General features: G+C 44.7%; 1 protein-coding gene across 3 annotated transcripts in view; it reads left to right on the top strand.

Annotated features, from left to right (window-relative positions):
• Positions 1-307: 307 nt before the first annotated feature.
• The window catches only part of CARHSP1 (calcium regulated heat stable protein 1), a 45,534-nt gene continuing 24,738 nt past the window's right edge, over positions 308-21,103 (top strand). Inside the window, exons 1-6 of one of the 3 annotated variants that reach the window (XM_080384586.1) lie at positions 308-436; positions 1,043-1,175; positions 1,527-1,806; positions 5,379-5,598; positions 6,649-6,913; positions 7,870-7,978. In XM_080384586.1, coding sequence (XP_080240712.1) covers positions 5,531-5,598; positions 6,649-6,913; positions 7,870-7,978 — 442 coding nt within the window. In that variant the 5' untranslated portion in view covers positions 308-436; positions 1,043-1,175; positions 1,527-1,806; positions 5,379-5,530. Of the gene's footprint in view, positions 437-1,042; positions 1,176-1,526; positions 1,807-5,375; positions 5,599-6,648; positions 6,914-7,752; positions 7,786-7,869; positions 7,979-21,103 lie in introns of those variants that run through there. The other 2 variants (XM_080384585.1, XM_080384587.1) reach the window with 2 other exon arrangements.

The following is a 21,103-nucleotide window of genomic DNA, read 5'->3' as shown; positions in this document are numbered from 1 at the left end:
GGCCTTTCTAATCAGAGCCGAGAATAACTGTAACCAGCCTGCTCTGCTGCAAAATACTCTAGTAGCTTATTGCTGCTGTAATAGCTTCTGCAGAAACAAGGTCACAATAACACAGTGAAACTTAGCAAGTACTGACTGTAGCAGGCACCAATTCAAGTAACTGATTAGTTTCCTGGATGAGCTATAGCACACTCACAGTTGTTCTAGATCCTTCCCCCACTAATGACCACGGAGCACTCTCGATACACATTCCATCTAATGGAGATTGCACTGCCTGAAAATTTTACATCTTATTTATTTACTTAATGCAACATTTACTCCCTTTCTCCTTCAGATTTGCACAGGAGCTTTTGACTTGTCCTTGATGCACCCCCCACCCTCCCATTTTTGAGCAGTTTTTCCAATATTTGATCTCCTGATGAAGATTCAAAATTAGGTGAGTGCTTTTTATTCCATTTTCTGCTTGGTGAGTTCTTTGTCAGCATTTGGTCTTATCTTGTACACAGACTTGCAGAAAGTACATTGATTCTTTGCATCAAGGATTGTTTACATTTTTTGTACCCTATGTGAATGTTTCTGCTGATATAAAGCACAGAAAATGAGCATATCCCTATCCACCCAGTGCAGTACCTGTGCAGTGTAGTACTCCCATGGATTCAACTAACTTACAAGCTTACACGGTTTGTTGTATTGGGACCCTCTTTATAAATGATTGGAAGGGTTTTCTCCAAGGTGGATACAGCGACAGTTTAAATGGAGAAGTATGCAGTTATACAAGAACATGACTGCTAATGGCCCCGTGCATTTTCCATCCCAATAAACTAATATCTATTTTCTTATCAGGCACCTGATCTATAAAAGCACTGTCTGAGAACTGTACAATCATATTTAAGCATGTTCACCTTTATTAACTCATCCTATTCATCTCCTTGCAAGAAGATGACATCAGTTGTCATTATCCTGGACTTAACCCAAAGGACTGTACAATAGTCTTTATTGTATAGCACTTTGAAATAAAGCACAGCTATGTTTTTTTTCCTAGTCTTATTCTGTTGTGCAGCAGAGAATTATGAAGTGCCATAAAAAGAACCTGTGAACACTGTGGAAAGCATAAACAATCTTCTTTCGTAAGGACAAGCTGAAGTTAAAAAAACAACAGCACCACTGTTTATTGGGTAGGTATAATAAGCCAGATCAATCCTGTTGCTCTGTAAAGGAGAGGGTTTTATCCTTGTATATGTCATTCCCCTCTTTCTGCAAACCAGAATTCTTGCTGAATCTCTTTGAAACCAATTTTTTATGTCCTTTGAGTCATCATGGAATGAATCCCTTCTATTGTTTAGGCATGAGTATTTGCATCATGACCTAAGTGTCAAATGCAGAGTATAAAACTCTGGGCCCAAAGGAAAGCTGTGCTAATGAGCTATCACAGTTCAACTTATATCCATGGGGCTCATAAGAGAAATGCAAGGATAGAGAGCACTATTCTGTGTTAACATTGCCATCCTCATGATTTTTTTCTCTAGCTGTTGAATGCATTATGAGCCTTGCTCAGATCTCATTGGGAGACAATGGAAATTTCATTATTGGCTTCAGTGAGAGCAAAATAATTTCCTAGGAACTATTCTCTGCAATAAAAGATGTCATAAAACTCAACACTTCACCGAAAGATATGGCAGAGATGGAATTTAGTCCATTCTTCTGTCTGAATGGATTTGAGTCTACATCTCACATGTGTATCTCTTATGGATCTATGTGGTCTTCAGTCTTGCAGCTCTTCGTTCATGCAGTTCCTTTTGGAGAAAGGTAAGAAATTTTTTCTTTGGTAAGAAAAATCCAATTTTTATTAATCCAGTTGTGAAGGAATTATAGTATCACCTATTGATGAGGGGAATCTTCTGGATGAGAAGAGTCCAGTACTCAAGACCCCCTCTAGATGCCTTGTACAGTCTATTTGGGCCAACAGAAACCAGTTGAGAGACACTGAAGAACAGTCTTCTCTCCCCTGGGACTCACCTTAGTCAGAGGTTCCCAAGTTTGGCTCGAGTGTCCTGTCCCTTCAGCTACTATATAAGGGGAAAAGCACCAACCCTCCAGTGGCTATTGTTTTGCAGAAAGGAATCAGATAAATATTTGGCTCCTGAAGGGAGGGAGGATTAGGAACCCCAATCAGAGAAGGAGGAGCATTTGGCTGAAAGTACTTAAGTTCTTTTCAAAAAGTGACTTCAGACATACTTTTCTGACTTTCTGTCCCTTTATGTGACACACTTTATGCCCACGCATACTCCATGTGGTTCTAAAACAAATGGTGTAACCTACTGTCTGGCCAAACCCAGCCCCCTTGCCTACTGTTACATGTGCCCAGTGCATGGTTTGTACATGCCAGGTCCATAAGCAGACATCTATTAGATGTTCTTCTGCACGTGTAGAACTTATACCTGTCTACTGCATTCCAAGAAAGGATTTTGCCTATTTCAACTTTGTAAAAGTTTCAATTTCATTTAATTCTAAGTGAAAAAAATGCCACCAACATGAAATATATAAAGAAAATCCTTTTTAAAAGCCAATTTATTTCAAGGTAGTCTACCCCTTTTATGGCTTGAATGTCCCTCTAATGGAACAGGGCAGAGAATTCTGCCTCCCCTATTCATTTCCCAGCAAGTGTAGCTATTGACTTTTTGGTGTGAGAAGCCTCTGCAGGTCTCAGTACTGCCTGATAGCACTTTCTGAGACTCTTCAGGCTTGTATCTAAAAAAAAGAATTGATTAGGAAGATGAATGCCATGTCTGATCATTAAATATTTAAACCTGGCAGGCTTTCAAGAGTGGCAGGCTTGCTAACCTCTGAAAACAACCTTGTTTTGCCAGATCTAACTTGCCACTGTTAGTTTTCAGAAGACTTAAGGTAATGTGTACGTGAGATTTTGTATCCAATGTTTTTAAGAAAAAATGAGGACAGAGATGCAGACAAGGACTGTGCCTTTAATTGTGTCTTGTAGATTGGAAGATGTTAAGATACATTAAGAAATGTATCTGGGAGAATGCTTTTTTCTCTTCCTGGCGTGGGAGTGAAAATGCTGATGGGATCAATGCCCAAAATGAAACAAACACAAATATTCTAACCCATATATCACCTTGACTGCAAACACAGGAAATAACAGTCTCATTACATGGACTGTGAATGCAGTTTCTGCCACAACTTCTCGATGCAGTACAGAGAATCCTCTAGATGCTAGGACATTCGAGTCTTGTACTGATATCTCTCCATCGTATTCTTTACCATCTCTATTTTCTTTCAGTTAACAATTCTAGCACTATGGTAAGTTTTATCTAATCCTTTTTTCAAGAAAAAAATGCCACTTGATGACAGTTTTTCCTTGTTGCGCAGGATGTTGCATTTACAGGTGTTTTGGAAGAATTTGGCTGTCCAGTCAATTCATACTGCTAGTAAGAGCCAGTCTTTTTCCAAAAGAGAGATTAGTCTTGACCCTACGGATGTAAAGATATTTACACCAGTTTAATCACAACTATCGCACTGCTGTAAAGATATTTATACCAGTTTAATCACTGCTGTCACAAAGAATCAACTGATAATGAACAGAGCTCTTTGCAGGCTGTAACGTTTAAGGACAGACATGACCGCTGTGTGCAATTTGGGATCTAAACAGAACAGGCGAACTGGGGAAAGAGAATCATGCATATTCTGAACATGGCCAGATATTGAGGGAATGAGAAACATCTTGCCATAAGCTGTCCGTGAAAATTGCCAGCCTTTGTGTTTCAGCCCTAACAGCTGCAGGTATCCTATGTTCAAGTGATGCTGCTATCTACACACTTTGTGTTTGTGGTTTTCCTCCAGGCAGTTACCATCTATCAATGCAGGTCATAAAAACAACCCAGCTGACCTGTGTCATAGGACTGTTCTGAGACTCTTTTTCACGATGAAGATTTTGCTATGTGTTCATTTGGACAGAGCATAGCTTCCATTTTGGGTTGTTTTGGTTTTTTTTTCTATAATTATCAGCATGTCATCATTAAGAATTATGTGATCATTATAATCATTATTCATCGTTCTGAATTACAAATATTATCATTCAATGTGTGGTAAAACAAATGTATTTAAATGACTGCAGATAACATGATATATATGCTACATTTTTCAAAGACTGGCTTAATAGTGTGACTGGTTAACTAGCAGCCATCTTTTGATTGTGACATCTGTCAGAACTAGTAAAATGAGTCAGTTTGATCTCTGTTCCAGTTTAAAATTGGAAATCTGTATAAAAACAATAGTAATGTGTTTGTTGAGCAGCTGCTTTTATATTTTGTGTTCCAAAAAGTAGTTTCCTAATTCAATGCTATATACTATTGAGGCATAAATGTTAGTGTCCCTAGTGACATACTGTAGTTTGTATACTCAGAAGGATCACCACTATTTAGTGCTTAATGTTTGCTTTGTGCCCTTCATCACTCTTGTGGATTAACTGCTTAATACACTGTACCTTAGAAAGGAAACTTCAGCTGGGATGCTGCATCTTGTCTTCAAATGTTAATGCCCTTTGCTTATCAGTTCCTGACCTGACCCTCCAGCATGCATAATGCAAAACCTGGCAGAAGCTCACATTTGGATCCCTGTAAAGAACAGAAATCAAGCTGGCTTCTTGACTTCTTGTGGCAAGTTCATAGCAAAGAGGCCTGATGATGAATGCAATGCTGAGTCTGCTACGGCATCAGCTGGAGGTATAGGTGAAGCTTTCAGGGAGGGCAGAGCCTGAGGCGGCTTGAGGATGTGAGTCTCCATGGAGCAGCACGGCAGGCAGAGTGGCCAGCTAGGCAACTTATGATAATGATTGAGAGTAAATATAAACAACAGGAGTAAGGGATAGAAGATACTAACTGAAGAGGAAGCAGGGCAGAATATTTTATTTCTGACAGGTAGTCAGTATGTATAAAACAAAAAGCAAATGGCAGAGTCAACAGTTCCTTAAGGCCTTGTTTTCCTGCTAGAATGAGGTTTGGGTTATTTTAAGGACACGTATTGCTTGTAAAATACACAGGGAAGACAAGACATACTGGTCTTAAAACACCACAATTTCCCTAGAGTTTACCTTGCTGAAAAGCTCAGCTTTTCTGTGTTTCTACTTTAGCACAATTCATATATATTATTTTTCCTGAAGTAAAAAACTGTATCCTTTTGAGTGTGAAGACAAGTGATCTGAAAGAACAGGTTTGAGAGCTGCATTATTAGGTGACTGCCTCAGGACCAATGGGCAGACAACCCTTCTGACCCTAAAATATTTGGTAGCTGTGCAGCTTCCGTTTGATTTCACGTATGAAAAGATTCCTCTGCTCATGATAAACATAATCTTTCCTTAGAAGGAATGGAACCTGAAGACTTGATAGCTATGAGAAAAAATGATCTGCAGCAAATAGATGGATTATGCCTCCTGCCAGACTGTTTGTTCACTGATGGCTCCTGCACTGGTATGAAGTCCCTTGCTTCCTAATAAAGCCAACTAAATTTCACCTACATGCAAATCATGGGAGGAAGAACCTGGAACTGTTTCAGTATAAGAAAAGAAAGAATGAGCATAAGTAGGTAAGTCTGCTAAAGGCCAGCTCATGCCGGCTCTCCCTATTTCACTAGCCAACTGGCCAAGTTAAGCAACACTTGTGCAGTACAGTTTCGGTACACCTTCCAGGAGTACAAAATGGGAGGTGATTACAACCTGAATTCTGAAGCCTAACCACAGAGGGAGATTTGTTACTACATGACCATTTTTTTTTTGCCTGGTCTTGCTACTATGATTTATCTGAGAACAGCAAAGATGTTCTCAATTCCTACGCTTTGCAAACTGAACAGAACTCATCTGAAGCATGATTCAGAATTACAGATGATTAAGATAGTGAGAGCACACAATAACTTGTCAGATACCCGGTATGAAAAAATTGATCTTGTAAAATGGAATTACTTTATCCTGTTGTATAGTAACAGCTTTAAGTGAAAGATGGATCTCATGCTTTGAGTTTGGCACATTGGTGTGGCATTGCTCTATTTCCAGCCAGCATTGCGACTGGACATGAGAACATACAGTGCAATGGAGTACTCTGGACTGAAGTATACTTAATGTGGCACACATTCAAGGAGTTAAGGGTATTTTTCCTCCTATTATTCTCTGCTACAATCTGTTTGCTCCAATCATTAAGAGCGTGCTTCTAATTTCCAGGCACAGTTCATTCATGTCCAGCCTACACTCTTTGTGCTTGTGCCAACCACATCTTTTAGACAGTTCCAAAAACTAGTCCAGAAGTTGGAACTGGAAATCAGGATTGTCTTTGCAATGTGTAAGGCTATTCTAGACTAATTCATACCTTTCTAATAGACATGGACAGTATTCACCCTATGTTGAGTACCAGCACCCATATAATCATTTAAGAGCTGCTCAAGCCACCTCATGCTTGCTGCTGTGCAGGGATGTGTATCACCCACCGTTAGTAATGAATCACATTAGCTGATACATTTCCCCCCTACACACTCATATCTTTGACTCAAATTGTGGAGTAATTGCACTTTGAATACTTTAAATGAATGAAAAGCGGTACAATGATGCTATGCTATCAAGAAATCCTTCTGTTTTTTCCCTGTCAGGACTGCTGAGGGAAGTGCTCAGTCCCTGCAACAGCCCAGAGCTGTGTCTGAGCAAGCAACAGACCAGCCAACAGGGAAGGAGAGAGGCAGGAAGCCCCACAGCTCTGGACCTCCTCCTGTCCTGCTCCTAACCGTGAGGTGCCCCTTGTTGGCCTGGCCCAACAGCAGTGGCCTTGGGGAGGATTCCCAGCCCTGCCTTTGTCCTGGGAAGGAGCTGACGCCGCCCTGCTGCCAGTCACCCCACACCAGGGACAGCAAGAGCAAGGTAGGCATGTGTGCTGAAGATGATTAACTGGTAGTAATTGTACCGAGGGAAAGGAGAAGGGGAGGGAGACAACTTGGAGTTTGGGGGAAGCAGGAACATCTCTTGTCTCCAGCAGCTGATGAAAAAAGCACCAGGCTAAATCACATTTCCTAACTGTGATAGCTGGGCATACACACACACACTCACGTGGAGCATCCTCCAAGCCCACAATCCAGTGCTGAAAACCAACCTCATGACTGTGGACATGTGTATCTCCCACAGGCTGTGCATGTCTGTCTGTAAAGAGGAGGGGAGGGAGAGGGGAAAGCAAGAGGGATGACTCACGACTGCTGAGCTTTTGAGGAAAGCACAGCTGTAATCCCAGACCATATGACTGGGGAGATAGCTCTGAACAGTGCTTACTTATGTAGTGATTTCCCTTTATCCTCCTCCACCTCAAAAAAATCAGTCAGTTTTGCCACACAAAGCAAACCAGAAAAGATATCCAGGAATAAACCTCATGTTTTAAGCAAGAGAAGTCATCAGTCCTATTACTAGGTATCTTACAAAGGGGTAAGATCTTGTGCAGAACAGAACTGGGCAGAGGTAAGATATTTGGGAAGATGACCATATGGTGGACACAGGAAGCTGGTTACTTCATATTGTGCGACCTCTTGCAGATCCTGTCTCAGATCAAACACTGCATGTTATAGGACTTCTGTTTATTTTTCCTTTTGAAAAAGAGCCGTGCTAAAACCTGTTTGTGGCAGTTTTACCAGAAGTTGCATGCTGCTGTTTCTTACGTGATTATGGTTGGCTGAAAGAGTGTGTACTTTTATCAGCTATAAATCTTACCTTTGTAATGAGACGAGGAAATGCTTTGTCTCTTACCTGTAAGTGAAAAAGAACCAGAAAGAATTCAGTGCCTAAGCTATCTTTTTAAAACCACGTTCTAAAATGCTGTGTTTTATTATCAGCTAGGCCAGTTGCACACAAATGAAAACATCACTAGAACTCTGGTGACTGGATGCTGGGTGAGGACAGCTCTCTCTGCTGGAAAGTCCTTCAGTGATTCTTGTGTTGCTGGTAAGTCTGTGACAATGAACTGTTTGTCCTCATCTCTGTCCTGTACCGTCTCATCAGTTGTCCTGCTGCAGCTTCCCCTCCAGGCCCGGCTGTGGCAGCTCTGGCTGTGCAGGAGGTGCTGCACACATGCAGCTGACAGACACGTGGGCTTCCTCATCACCTCACCCTTCCTCTTTGCAAAGTCACGAAAATTTACCGGGATTCTTCTTCTGTAACTTCAGCCGGTTTCACTGAGCTCTCCGGCCATGGCATCCCTTCTGTAACAGCACTTCCACTTGGCTGTTGTAACGCGGTTCCCCGGCGAACTGGCCGGGGGCCGGGTGCGGGGACCTGGGCGGCCGGCACCGGGCGGGGAGCCCTGGGCCCGGCCCGCGGCGGGGCGGCGAGGCTGGCGGCGAAAGCGAACCTCTGCGGGGCCCGTGCCCGAGGCAGGGGGCCGGGGCGGCGGGGCCGAGGGCGGTGCGGGGCGGAGCGGGGCGGGGGCCCGGCCCACCCGCCTTATAGCGCGGGGCGCGCCGCAGCCCCGCCAGCGCCGCCCGCCACCCGGCCCGCCGCGGCCCTGCGCCCCTGCGCCCGAGGTGAGCGGGGCCGGCCGCGCTCCCTGCGCGCCGCGCTCCCTGCGCGCCGCGCTCCCTGGCCGGGGCGAGGGCGGAGGGGCCTGTCGCGCAGCGCCGGGAGTGCGGCGGGGCCGGCCCGGGCTGCCCTTCCCGGGGCTCCACAGCCGGGGCGGGGCGTGTCCTGATCTACTCGCCCCCTCCACTGCGGTGGATGATTTCGCTGAAGATATTTGGGCTAATTTGCTTTCTTTCTTCCTTTCTTTTCTCTCTCTCTCTCTCTTTTTTTAACACTTCCTTGTGAGGTTTTGTTGCACTTAGGAACTGGGGCAGTGTCACTGTTGCGCTCAGAACTGCTTTTTTTATAAAGCACGAGAAAGACAAAGCATGCTAAATAAGAGCTTGCGCTGGGGAGGTGAAGGTGTAACGGCACTGGTTTCTTAGAGGGATGCTTCAGAACTTGGAGCCTTGCTAGAGAGTGTTGCCGCGGCACGAACGGTTTGCTCTTACAGTCAGCACCTCTGTTCGTTAGGGCTGGGGAAAACGCCCCTTATTTCGTGTTCTCTTTGCATGTTGGATGTGTATGCATGTTGCTTCTTGCCCCTATAGAGAAGCCTCCGAGCTCAATTTTTGGATCTCTGCCTGTGAATTTGGTTTCTAAGGAGGGGATTTGAAGTTCCTTTCTGACACTGTTTTTGCTGGAATTGTAGAGCTACTTCTGGGAAATGTTTGCAAAACCTTTAGTGGTGCCAAATTTGATTTCTTGGAGAGCCTGAGAAAATGTTAAGGCTGCTTTGACATGACCCTTCTGATCGTTATTTTCTGTAAGGTTGAGAATGGCTTTTTTTGAGTGCTGTGCTTAATCTTCACTATCTGGTTATTATGTTTGGCGAGCGTGTTTTCTTTCCTTCTGTTGATTATTAATAATGAAAGATAGCAAGGCCCGTGAATGTAGCTGCAGACAGCTTGCACTTTCACAAATGCAGCTTAGTATCTTGTTAAATCTAAAGAGGCTTAACTAATATGTAGTAAGGTTTTTTTTTAAAGTGTGCATACATGAAGTCTGTGTATTTACAGAAAAAAATTGTGCACGTCAAAGAAAACATGGGAAAGATGTGACTATTCTCTGGCAATGAGTATATTTTCACATGCTATGTGGGGGTGTAAAAGGAGAGAAAACATGTTTCTTGTGAGTGGCCCTCTGCACGGGTAGAGCTGAGGCTGGAGCTCATCCCGCAGCCCTGCGTGTCATGACAGCCACGTGTGACATGACCAACCGTGTGATTGTTCTGCCTCTCTGTGCCCCCGTGTCTTGAGCACCTGCTTCTGGCTACAACTACTGTTGCCGCTGCCCTGAGCTGTCACTGTGGTTTGCCCATGGTTGTAAATATTTTGACCAGCATCGTTCCCTCTTTTACTTGCATGCGTGTGAGCGCAGAAATATTTGCAATACAGGTAATTTGAAAGTAGCCAAGCAATGCTGACTTCGGTGTTCTGACTGTTGTTCTTTGGGTAGTGGTGTACTTTTGGTGAATCCAGTTTTTGTATGCACTTAAGAACTAAATGCACCATGAATATAAACATATCTACTGCAAGTAAAGCTCCCTTACAGCAAGTTGCCAGACTATGTTGGTGTTGCGCTACCTGCAGTGTGGTGTGGGGGGTTATTTCTGGGTGATAGGACCAGCAGCAGATGGCCACGGTTGTTCTTGGTGCTAAGCCTGGCAGTGGCAAAAGTAAAATTCTTCCTCTACTTCCATTTCACTGCGGGGCTGTGGGGTGCAGAAGCAGTGGGGGCCTGCTGGTTGTGCCTGGAGTGGCTTCAGGGTGAAAACTGTTACCGATTTCACCTTTTCATCTATTTTTGTCTCAAGTTTCTATCAGGAACCACTTTTTGATCACTGCTCATGGGGTAGACTCAACAGGGATTGATAGTACCTGCTTGAAACTGTTGAGGATCATCATTAGCAAAATTTAATGAGATTGTAACTGTTTGAGTCTGCATTGATAAATATTCTGGATGTTGGTGGTGAGAGTTGGTGGTTAATCTGCCCCTTGTGTGGAAAGTTTCTTACAGATTAAAGAGAGGAATTGAGTCTGAAAAGTGCAACCCCCAACTTGTGCCTTGGAGCAGGGGAGAGGAGCGAGTCAGTGCGAGTGGGGATCACATCTCTTCCCCGGGGCTGGGAGCTGCCTTCTCCTGGGGGCTGGTGGGCAGTGGGCTGGGAACAGTGCTGAGCGCAGCAGGGGGGTGGCAGTCTCTGAGGAGGAAAAAAGGAATGAAATGGCATGTTTGGGTGTTTTTTCTGCACAACAGTTTTAAAAACAAAAACCTCAAATCCTGCTTTTTGCAACAGGTTGATGTGGAGAACCAAACAAAAAAGAAATGGCTGAAATGCTGCATAGAGAAGCAGACTGGTGATTTGGGTTTGTGTGATGTGTCACTCCCCAGTGTAGTTCAGATAAAATGAAAAATAGAAAGCATTCATCTGACTAACTGCTTTCTCTTTTCTCTCAGGGCAGGGTAGAGGCAGTTGTTTCACTTCCTCCTATCTCAGTCTAATCTTGTCTTTTCCTCACGTCCCAGGCAGCCCCCTGGACAGATCAGTAATCTTTATTTCCTCTGCCTCCTGTGCTGGTCTCTGCTTGTTTCTGTTCATCGCTGCCTGGCTGGATGCTCTCTGGGGGCTGCAGGGGTAACTCGGCACCCGGGTGAGGCAGCCATAGTCTTGCGCTGCTCTCTGCTCTTTCAGTTCTGTAATTTTGTTCCTCTGAGCCGACCTTTGCTAGCTAGGTGGCAGATTCAGGATCTTTCTTTGTGCCTGTTCTCCTTTTTCATGACATGCTTGTGGATATTGCTGGCGTGATATAACCCATGTTATCAGGAAGGCACTGGATGAGGCGGTGAGTGGTGTGCATGCAGCTAACAAAGGCAGTGCTGCGTACGCGGTGTTGAACTCTCCCTCTTGCAGCGTTGCTTTTTGCACAGTCTCCCCTTTCTGAGAATAGAACAGCTGCCTCTTGGTTTTTGTTTGTAAACAGGCATGAGCAAGATCGCTTTAGTGGAAGATAATGCTTTCCCCCCCCTCAGCTAGTTACTAAGGAAAAAAAAACACATTAAGGAACAGAAGATGCAGAGATGGGAACCACTCTGTCATGAGGTGACACCTCAGAGCACTGTCCCTGCTTCGGTGGCGGCTATGGAGTGCATCTGGGCCAGGAGAGGAATGAACTGACGCTTTCTCTGTCTCTGTGTGGTGCAGAAGGGCACTTACTTAGCTTTTGTTTCTGCCATTTCAGGGGCCTGTGGAGTACATTAAAGTGGTGCTTCTGTTGTTTGCTGTCCCTCAGGGACACCATAAAATACCATGCGAGTCAAGTCACATCTTCTCAGGCTTGGCCGTAGGGCTTATGAGTAAATAGGGGTGGGTTCTGCCCTGGGAGCCTGACCTCGCGCTAATGGGCAGGGCTTCACCAGCCTGGGAAACCCCCTCCCGCCTCAGTTAAATCAAGTTTCATTTGTGGCTCCTCCGATCTTACTGATTTCAGAAGTTTACTGGTTCTTTATTTGCTGTTGATTTAGGGCTGTTGCACAGCTGCTTTTTTTCATTAGGTCAATTTAAAATATAGGTAAATAATGAAGTAACCTAAGAAATACTTTTAAAATAATGATTAAGTATCTTGGGGGTAATGGCACAAGCATTAAGAGGTTGCTGCATTATTAATGCAATTTGGAAACTGAATAGTAGCCTAAAGGAAACAAACATTAAATTTTTGACCCATTATCCATGGTGTGAGTGTTAGGCTCTGCAGGCTCATCTGACACTTGCCTTTAATTCTGCATTTCTCCAGGGAGGAGCTGGAGGTAGGGTGAAGGTCTCAACAGATGTTTAAATACTGGGGTGTTTCAAGGACAGCAAATTTGCATTTGGCCATTGAGTTCTTGCCAGGCTGTTTGGGCAGTAATTCTGCTTGGTGCCCTGTGACCACACATTTCACCTAGCAATGGGTTCTGGGGACGTAAACTGGGGTTGAGCTGCAGCCTCCCTTTGAAAGGTGACCAGATAGTGGAGGGATGAAGGCACAGAAATAACAAAATAACCGGCAGTTAAATCCTGGGATGGTTTTCCACTGAGAGCATCGCTGCAGGGAAGGTCTCTGTTACAGTTTTCTGGAAAAAGCAAGTAAGCCTGTGTGTACTGTGATGCACAGCCATGTTCCTGACCCCCATGGCTCTGTGCCTGATCTGATCACAGATTGCTTTGTGCAGGACAAAGGAAAAGGGAGAACTTGACCTGATAGTTTCTCTTGAATATTAAACCATGCTGATCCTTTTCCATGCCTCATGAGCAGTGCATGGCTCCAGAAGTGGCAGAGCATTAAAAGCTAAGGCTGATCCTGAGAAGGAAATCTAAGTATGTGTTGGTGCTACTTTGAGTGGGAGCTTGAGAGCTGATGTGCTAGGGACTGCTGCAAAACTGGGGTGGTTGGCCAAACTGGGTCGAGTGTTGATGGTGCTGCAGCGGAGCGTGGCTGGCGTCATGGGCGTTCCCCTGCGGTGCTGTAGGAGCCTGTGGCAATGGGTTACTGTCCCGCTCAGCAGCATGTAGCATGCTGCACGTCACATTGGCAGTGGTGTATTTGTCCCATGGTGGAGGACAGGCAGCCAGTTGGTGTGGAGGCACAGCTGGCTGCTGCAATTGCAGCTTTTGGATGACTAACAGTAAAAAAAAAAACAACCAAAAAACCTGAGAATTGGGAGTGTGAACCACTCCAAAAGTGTGAACCTTCCAAAAGGCTGTTTATGTAGTTGACTGTTGGGATAAGGAGTAAGTTTTGTAGCCAGCCCAGCATCTGATGTTCACCTTGCCTTCTCAGTGCTGGTTTTGGGCAGGGTGAGGGATGGTTTCAGTCGTGGCACCTCTGCCATGGGGAGTTGCGCTGTTTTCCTTCAGGCACAACTCTGAATCCTGAAACTTTTCCAGGAGTGCTGCTTTTCCCAAGCTTTCAAATTCTTTGCCATTTGCTATTTAAGAGACTGCCAAGACAAAGAGTATTATTCTGTGTCCAGGAAATAAACATTTAATCTTGCCTGTCCAGTTGGGGAGGAATTTTTGTTTTATGTTAGTACTTGTTTAATGTTTGGTTTGTTTACATTGCACAGCCGGTCAAATTGACTAAGGCACTCTAGTGATATAGACTATATTGTTTTCTGAGCTCCTGCCTTCTCAGTGATTGTTGTTTGGTGGTATGATTTTAGAAGGCTGGTAAAAGGCATTTGCTTGTTTTCAGTTGCATCAGTTATTTGATTAAAGTAAACCACAGTCATGATTGCCACTTCTTGACAATTACTTAAAAGGATAAATTAAACTGCCAAAAAGCAACATAAAAGAATTTCCTGTTTACAAAATTTACACCTGTTACTGAGGTGTAAAAAAAAATGGTTTGGATTTTTTCACCCAGCTCAGCAAGGGCAGTGCCTGTCTGTGCGGTGGCATGTCCAGACCAGGAGCTCTGCTGACAGCAGCCAGGAAAGGCAGAACTTACTCAGCTGTGTAGATTAGGACTCTATTTCTTCCAATATTTGGAGAAAATCTAGCAATGGGGATTATGAAATTTGATGACAGTCTTTTCATAGAACCTCTTTGTGATGGAGACTGGTAGGAGGAGTTCTTAAAGTACTTCAAAGTATTTCATGTGGTGTTTTTTTCATTTTACTACTGGTAAGGGAGAGAGTAAATAGAGTGAATATTTGTATTCACCTTCTGCTTTGTGGTGTTACGGAAAGTGTGTCTGAAAAGTGATCTTACACAAGTCTCAGTTCCTGAATAAACATGTGCTTTGTTTCCATGCAGAAAGGCTGCTTTTCCCTGTGCCAGGAATTCTGACAGAGTCCTAAAAATTATTTTCACTGATGTTTGGAGCACAGGTTCTAGAGGAGGAAATGTATCTTTATATATGTTTGTGCAGCTCCACTGTCTTCTGATACATTATTTTTTTAAAAAACTATTTTTACTTTTCCCCAGTACCAGGTTTAGGCAAGAAGTATCTCTGTCCCTGGGGACACGAGATGCACTGCAATGTCTTTTACCCACAGCAGCAGGGACTTCAGGAAAGAAACTCACTGCTGGAACCAGGCCAGGCTGAATCTTGCAAAGCACCACCGACAGCATCCCAGGGTCACAGTATCGTCATAGTGCTGCCTACACTGCCTGTTTTTCACGCAATGACCTTTCCCACCCTCAGACTACTCATGTAGAAAAACCTCTCCTGAAAATCCTCCCAGAGGAGTAAAATAAGAAACAAAGATAGTGTGCACAGCTGTCTTGGCATTTATCACATCCCTGTGGGGAGAAAAGTGGTTTTGCTGGACACTCACTAGGCTGGTATAATTGGAGTCTGGAATCCTAATCAAATTTAAAACACTTCATTGTGGCTGGGCTGCAGTGCTGCCTCTTCCCTGGCACAGATCCTGAGGCTGAACTCTCTCTCTGGTACCCCACTCATGTGGAGCCATGCAGCTTGGGATCTCCTGGCCATGAAGACCAGGGTGAACCCACCAGACGTGCATGCACCTGCTTTCCTGGTGCTGTGGCACAGCTTACTCTGCATTTGTGGCTTGTTTCTGAGGCAGGCAGATATGCAAGCTTACCTGAGGTTTCTTAGATGTGTAGCACTAGGTTTCATGCAAAACATTGGTCTAGATAAAAATAACGAAGGCATTGTTACCTATTTCCCAGCCTTCGTTTCCTTGCTGATCTCTAATCTCTCTTGGTTGTGGATTTGTTCCAGCTTCATGTCACTTCTGTACAGGCCCTTTGTGTGTTGTGTTAAACCCATGTGGGAAGAACTGCACCCCTGGGGCTGCTGTAGGAAAGAGCACCCCAGCAGCCCTTTTCTCCTGGCTGCAAGCATGAGTCTTGCCTGCATTTGGCAGGAGAGACTTGAGTCCCAGCTTGCAGGGTACAGTGTTGGGCTGTGGATCTTGGACATATGAAAACGCTTCTCCAGAGAGCCCTGTGTGAGAGGGTGTGTGGAAGGTGCATCTCCATCCTTGGTGTGTCCTGTGGTATGTGTGTGGGGCTTGTTCCCAGTTGGGCTGCCTGCCTTGTGCTCCAGGTGTGTGTGGCAGGCAGAAGCCCATCTTGCTTGATGGTTTTGGGTTTCATCTGTCCCTGTCAGGGCTGGCTGTCAGTGCCCCTCTGCTTGCCTGCACCCTGCATTCAGTACATATGGTTTTCTAGGTTTGCCCATCTTGGCTCCTTCCACCAGGCTTGGTTCTTCTGTAGCCCCTGGTGCCAGCTGGTAGGTCTGGGTACCCTGTTGTGATGCTGGTGTGTTGCTGTGTGCGTGTGGGAGGCTGCTGTCAGCTCCCAGTGAGCAAATCTGGAAAATGTTAACATCTTAAAGTCACGTAACTGTTAGCACATGGCCAAACAGATAAATTGAATCAAAGTAATCTTTCATAAAGGCACTCACCACCATTGCTGCACACAGTGTTTGCTCTGCTTGTGTGTCCCATTCCCTCTGTGTTTGCGGTTGAAGTAGATACTCTTTGGGGTAGCAACTGCTGTAACACAATGCTTAGTACAGTTTTCTATTAAACGTGCTTCTATATTGATTTTCAGTTTTATACCTGAAGAACATAACATGCCTCAAGATTCATCTGCTTTTTTCAACTCTGGCAATTGATTTTTACCTTCCCTGAAGAGTTTGAGTGCTTGTTCCCTTGCTTTGTTCTGTGTTGGCTTTTGAGTGTTAACACAGTAGACCTAAATAACAGCAACAGTATCTGTGATTCTGAACAGCTCTGTCCTGTTCCGTACACTTCCAGCACATCACTGGAGCTGTGGCTCTCGAAATCACAGCGTGCTAAATAGATTTGTTGATGTGTAAGTAGGCACGAAATCCAGCCTCGCACATGTGCCTGTGCTGGCGCGGTGGTTTTGCAGGCAGTAAAACACAATACATCTCCTTTTGCCATTTAACTGGCTCTGAACACAGAGTGGATATGCTGAGCAAGAAAGACTAGTTTGTGCACACACAGTAATCAGGGAAAGCAATCAAACTCCCTGTAGGTCCATTTTCTCATTAGTTGGCCAAGAACGATGCGTTGCCTACAGTAGACTTGCTGGACTACTGGTATTGTAAGCCATTTTTAAGACTAAAAGAATTCTTTTCCTAGAAGTCTGAAGTGTAGCGTTAGTGATGTTTTCCAAACCACTATCCCAGTGGATGTGATGGAGGATTTGTATAACGTGTAGTTTCCAAAGGGTTCAGAGTGTTTATTGGAGTGGCTGCTGTCCGTCCCTGAAGCAGTTCTGGAGGCCGTGAGCTGTGGGTGTGTGCTTTGGCTCTATTACTATTCACACAATCACAGATTTGATTACACCATATAGGGACTACCTGTTTGTCAGTGCAGGAGGCCACATGGATCCGTTTAAAGCAGCAGCTCACAGTGGGGATAGCTCTGCTGCCCAGACTGAGCTGAGGAGAGGTCTAACAAGGCATAAGGTAAAGGGGCAATGTTTTCTGGTTTACAAGTAGTTTGGTTGCATGTGTTTGCTTATGTATTCTCTGTTTTGCAAGTAGTTTGGCTACGTAAGAAGAAACAGATCTGTGCAATGTGTGTGTTTATGTAGTGCTTGTCCTATAGACTTTAGTTAAACAAATAAGACTATTTCAGCTTGAGAGTCAAAACCGATTAGTTTTATAGTGTTCATGAAGTGCTTGCCTCCCAGTGGCAGGTGAGTATGACCTTTACTTGTGAGAGAAATTAACAAATGCAGAGCTTGGAGATCCTTTGCCTCAGTCTCCTTTTCACCAAAAGCAGAATGGGACTTGCTGCGGGGAGGGTTTTTTGGTCTTGGGACAGGCACCTTGGCAGTGGGTGTGCTGCATCCTGTGTGCTGCTGTGGGACACAGGCATGTACTGGGACAGGCTCAGCAGGCTGAGGAGGCATGGCACAGCCCAGTGGCAGAGAAGAGTGAGGGAGTGTTACCTCCCCTTGTTAAGCTGATGTGCACAAAGCCTCTTTTCAGGTCCTCAGTGGAATGATCCAGACTAGAGTGAGACTGCCTCTGGATTTGAGCAGGGAACCGAGGCTGGCTGTCATCAGCCTCAGGAACCTCTGCAGCTCAGCCAGGGTTTTCTATCCAAAGGTACGAGGTACGGCCATTGCTGGTCCTCACCAGGCTGCTGCAAAGGAGGTGGTTATCTTTGCTTTACAGCTGAGGAAATGAGGATGCTGGGGGGGGGTGTCTCAGGGCCACAAGCACAGCTTGCATACGGCGTGGTGAGATATAATGTAAATTGGGTTGAGAAATATGGTGGAGGGACGAAGAAAAATAGAAATGCAATTGTTAAATGGGCCAGTGATCTATAAGCATACATACATGTACATATATATGAACTTTCTCCATTACAATTTAGGTCTGCCATCCCACCTTCTGTGTTTAAGTGTGTGTGTATGAAAACATTCGCTTTGGTTAATTTTAATGGAATATGTGTATCTACACTTCTGAGTGCTCTGTCAATTAGCACAGGCTAAATATGCATTTCATCAAGCAGTAGTTGGAGTGATGAAGCCAGTCACTAACTTTCATGCAGGTGGAATGTAGTTTTAAAACTTTGCTGTGGTAGAAGAACCCATTGTGGGTCCAGCTGCTTGCATAGGGAGCAGTTGTGCCGCTGGAGCCTGGGAACTAGGTTGCAGGTAGGAAGGTGAGGGACAGGATAGGACAGGAGGTGGCTTTAATTGAAATCAAGTGCATTTCTTTGTTGCTCAACAGAAAGAGAGAATTTTCTTCACTCTTGTGTCAGATACAGAGGATTGTCTGTTTCCTAAAGTATTTCAGTAAATCATATGTCTGTTGGTCATTAATTGATATTGATGCAGGTTCCCAATGATGTCTCAGTCATAAACCTGTTGTTTAATTGATTTCTGAGAGATCTAATTGCAATATACTCAGGTTATTAGACTAGGATGCTTAAAAATATGTGTAGAGGTGTCAGGCAGTGAGACTGGGAGATGGCCTGTGCATTGGGATAGCTGGAAAACAGAGCCAGGCCTGGCAAAAAGGAGTCCGGGGGTCTGTATGTGCCTCATAGTACTGGTGTGAGAATCACATTGTTTGTGAGTGGTTTCTGACTGCATCCTGCCATCTGTATCTTGCTGTAATGCTGGCAGATGTAATATCCTCAGAGGATTGTTTTTTTCCTTTGCCAATACTTGTATGCCTCGTAAATTTCCATGGTTATAGATCTCTGTAATGTGAACTGTTTTCCCCTATTGAAAATGTTGATTAGGGAGGAAACACAGTGAACTGATTGTTCTGAGTAACACTTGAGCCACACAAATATTTCAGGGGATTTTAGTAGCCTTAAAAGGCTCAAGGTTGCACATGAACAAACTTACCCATAATCGTGGCTGAAGTTTTGTGATGTGAGAGGAGGCTGAAAAGGGGAGAACTTCTCAAAAGTGCCTAGGTATTTACATATGTATAACTACTCTTTATAGTAGTATTACACTGTATAAGCCCATTTGCCTTGTAGATGAGACCTAAGATGCTTAGACACGAGATATTTCTCATGTTTTGGTATAAATATTTTCCACCAAAATGAAATACATCCTGGAATAAATTCACATGGGATGTACCAGCACAGAAGTAATGGCAGAGGGCGAGCTTCAGACCTGCAAAAGCACTGAAGGAGCCCCTGAGTTGTGGAGCTTGAGAGCGACTACTGGAAGAGACAGCTTGTCCCCTGTTCAGATGTATATCGTACTTCATTTGGAAAATACATAAGCTTATTGTCATTGGGCATGTATAGCAAGAATAGGATGAGGTGTGTTATGTTGCCTCTGCTATCCAAGAACAGAGTTCCCAGCCTGGGCTAATGGAGGCATAGTGAAGGGAGCAGGAGTCTAGAGTGATCAGTACAATGGTTCTGTGCTGGAGACCATAAAACATTGAATAGCTAATATCTGGTTTCTGGCCAAAACCAGCTAACTTGTTGACAAGCTAAATCTTTAGAAGTATTTGATACTAATAGGGTTTATTGTCTAAGAAAGAGTAATGCCAGCCATTCAAGTGACAAATCAGGGGAGTGATTTAGAAATACTAAGATGTGTTTTTAAAAAGGCATAGTTTTTTCTTTTGTACTTAGAAATTTAAAAGGGGGAGGGAACACCAGAAAGAAGCTTGTAGCTCCTCTTGCTCTTTATCCCATTTATGCCACTTCTGGTGGAAAAATTAAGGTTTGATTTACCAGTGAGCCTGCACCCTTCCCGGTGTGCTCCTCTGAGCTAATGCTTCTTTCCCATTTGGTCCCTTGCATGTTATGCCCTTCCTTCCCTTTCCTTTTCTTACCTTATTTGCTATGCTCCATCGTTTGATCTCACTGTCCTCTCTTAATGTCTCCATAAAAAGGGCCACTCACTGCCCACTAAAAGGAGGTTTTGGGTTTTTTTTTTTCACAGACAGTTAAGGGGTGAGACTCCTTGCCACAAGATACTGTGGGTGCTAAGAGACTGTATGAGCTCAGGAGGAGCTTTAAAAAACTCCTAGGAGGTTGTTAAACACCACTATGCAACCTTTGGTTTGGTGTTTATGCAAACCATACATCCAGGATGCTGTAAAGATGTTGAGAGTAAGCACCACTGTGTATTCACTCACCTTATACTTAACTCTGACCTAGGAAGCCACACCTGGCTACCAGAGTCAGACTGAGTAAAGTCATCCTGATGTTCACCCATTTCACTGCAGAAGTCCTTTTGTGGTCTTCCTTCACAGTTCCCTGTCCCTTTGTTACAGCCTGCCTGAGACATATGAAGACTAACATATCTGGGGAAACCTAACACTTGCTGCTGTAGGTGATATGCTATATACTTGGCTCCAGGGAAAGAGTGCTTGGAGCAGGGCTTTGGGAGCTGGCCTATGTGCCTTTGCCCCTGGGTCTGGCAGTGCTGATGTTGCTGGCAGTGACTTTGCAAGCAGCTGAGCAGTGCTGCGACATAGTGTCACTGTGCTGCTACAGAAACAGCCGAGTCTCTATATTGGCAGTTCATGCAGAAAGCAGTTGGCAGACTGAAAGCAAGGCAAGATGCTGGGCACTGCACTCGAGGCCTTTGCACGCTCAGCATTGTGATCTTGCTAGTCCTGGAGTGATGATTCATGATCTGCTCGCAGCTGTGCCTTGGACTTGCTCAGGTCTGGGTGGTTAGCTGCCCCAGCAGCACCTAGGTGGGTGCGACAGCTTGTCCCCACTGTGATGGCTCCCACCTGGTCCCACCATGTGTGTTTGGTGAGAGGCTGCTGTGTCCTGTCCAGGTGCAGGCAGTCAGCAGGGGCTGCTGTGCAGGTCTGTCTCCCAGACTTCATTCAGGCATGGTGCTCTGCACCCTGTGGATGTGGATCGGCAAGGAAATGAAGTGGTGTGCACAATCCTTAGACTCACCGTGGGCTTACATGTCAGGTAAGGTTACCTCTCCACTATACAGTGTGTCCTGGTGCTGGAGATGCCCACGCTTACCCCACCAGCCTGTCCCAGTGCACAGGACAGGCTAATGTC

This window comes from Falco punctatus, assembly GCF_963210335.1.
Source record: "Falco punctatus genome assembly, chromosome: 4".
Taxonomy (NCBI): Eukaryota; Metazoa; Chordata; class Aves; order Falconiformes; family Falconidae; genus Falco; species Falco punctatus.
This window is presented reverse-complemented; position numbering and strand designations above follow the sequence as displayed.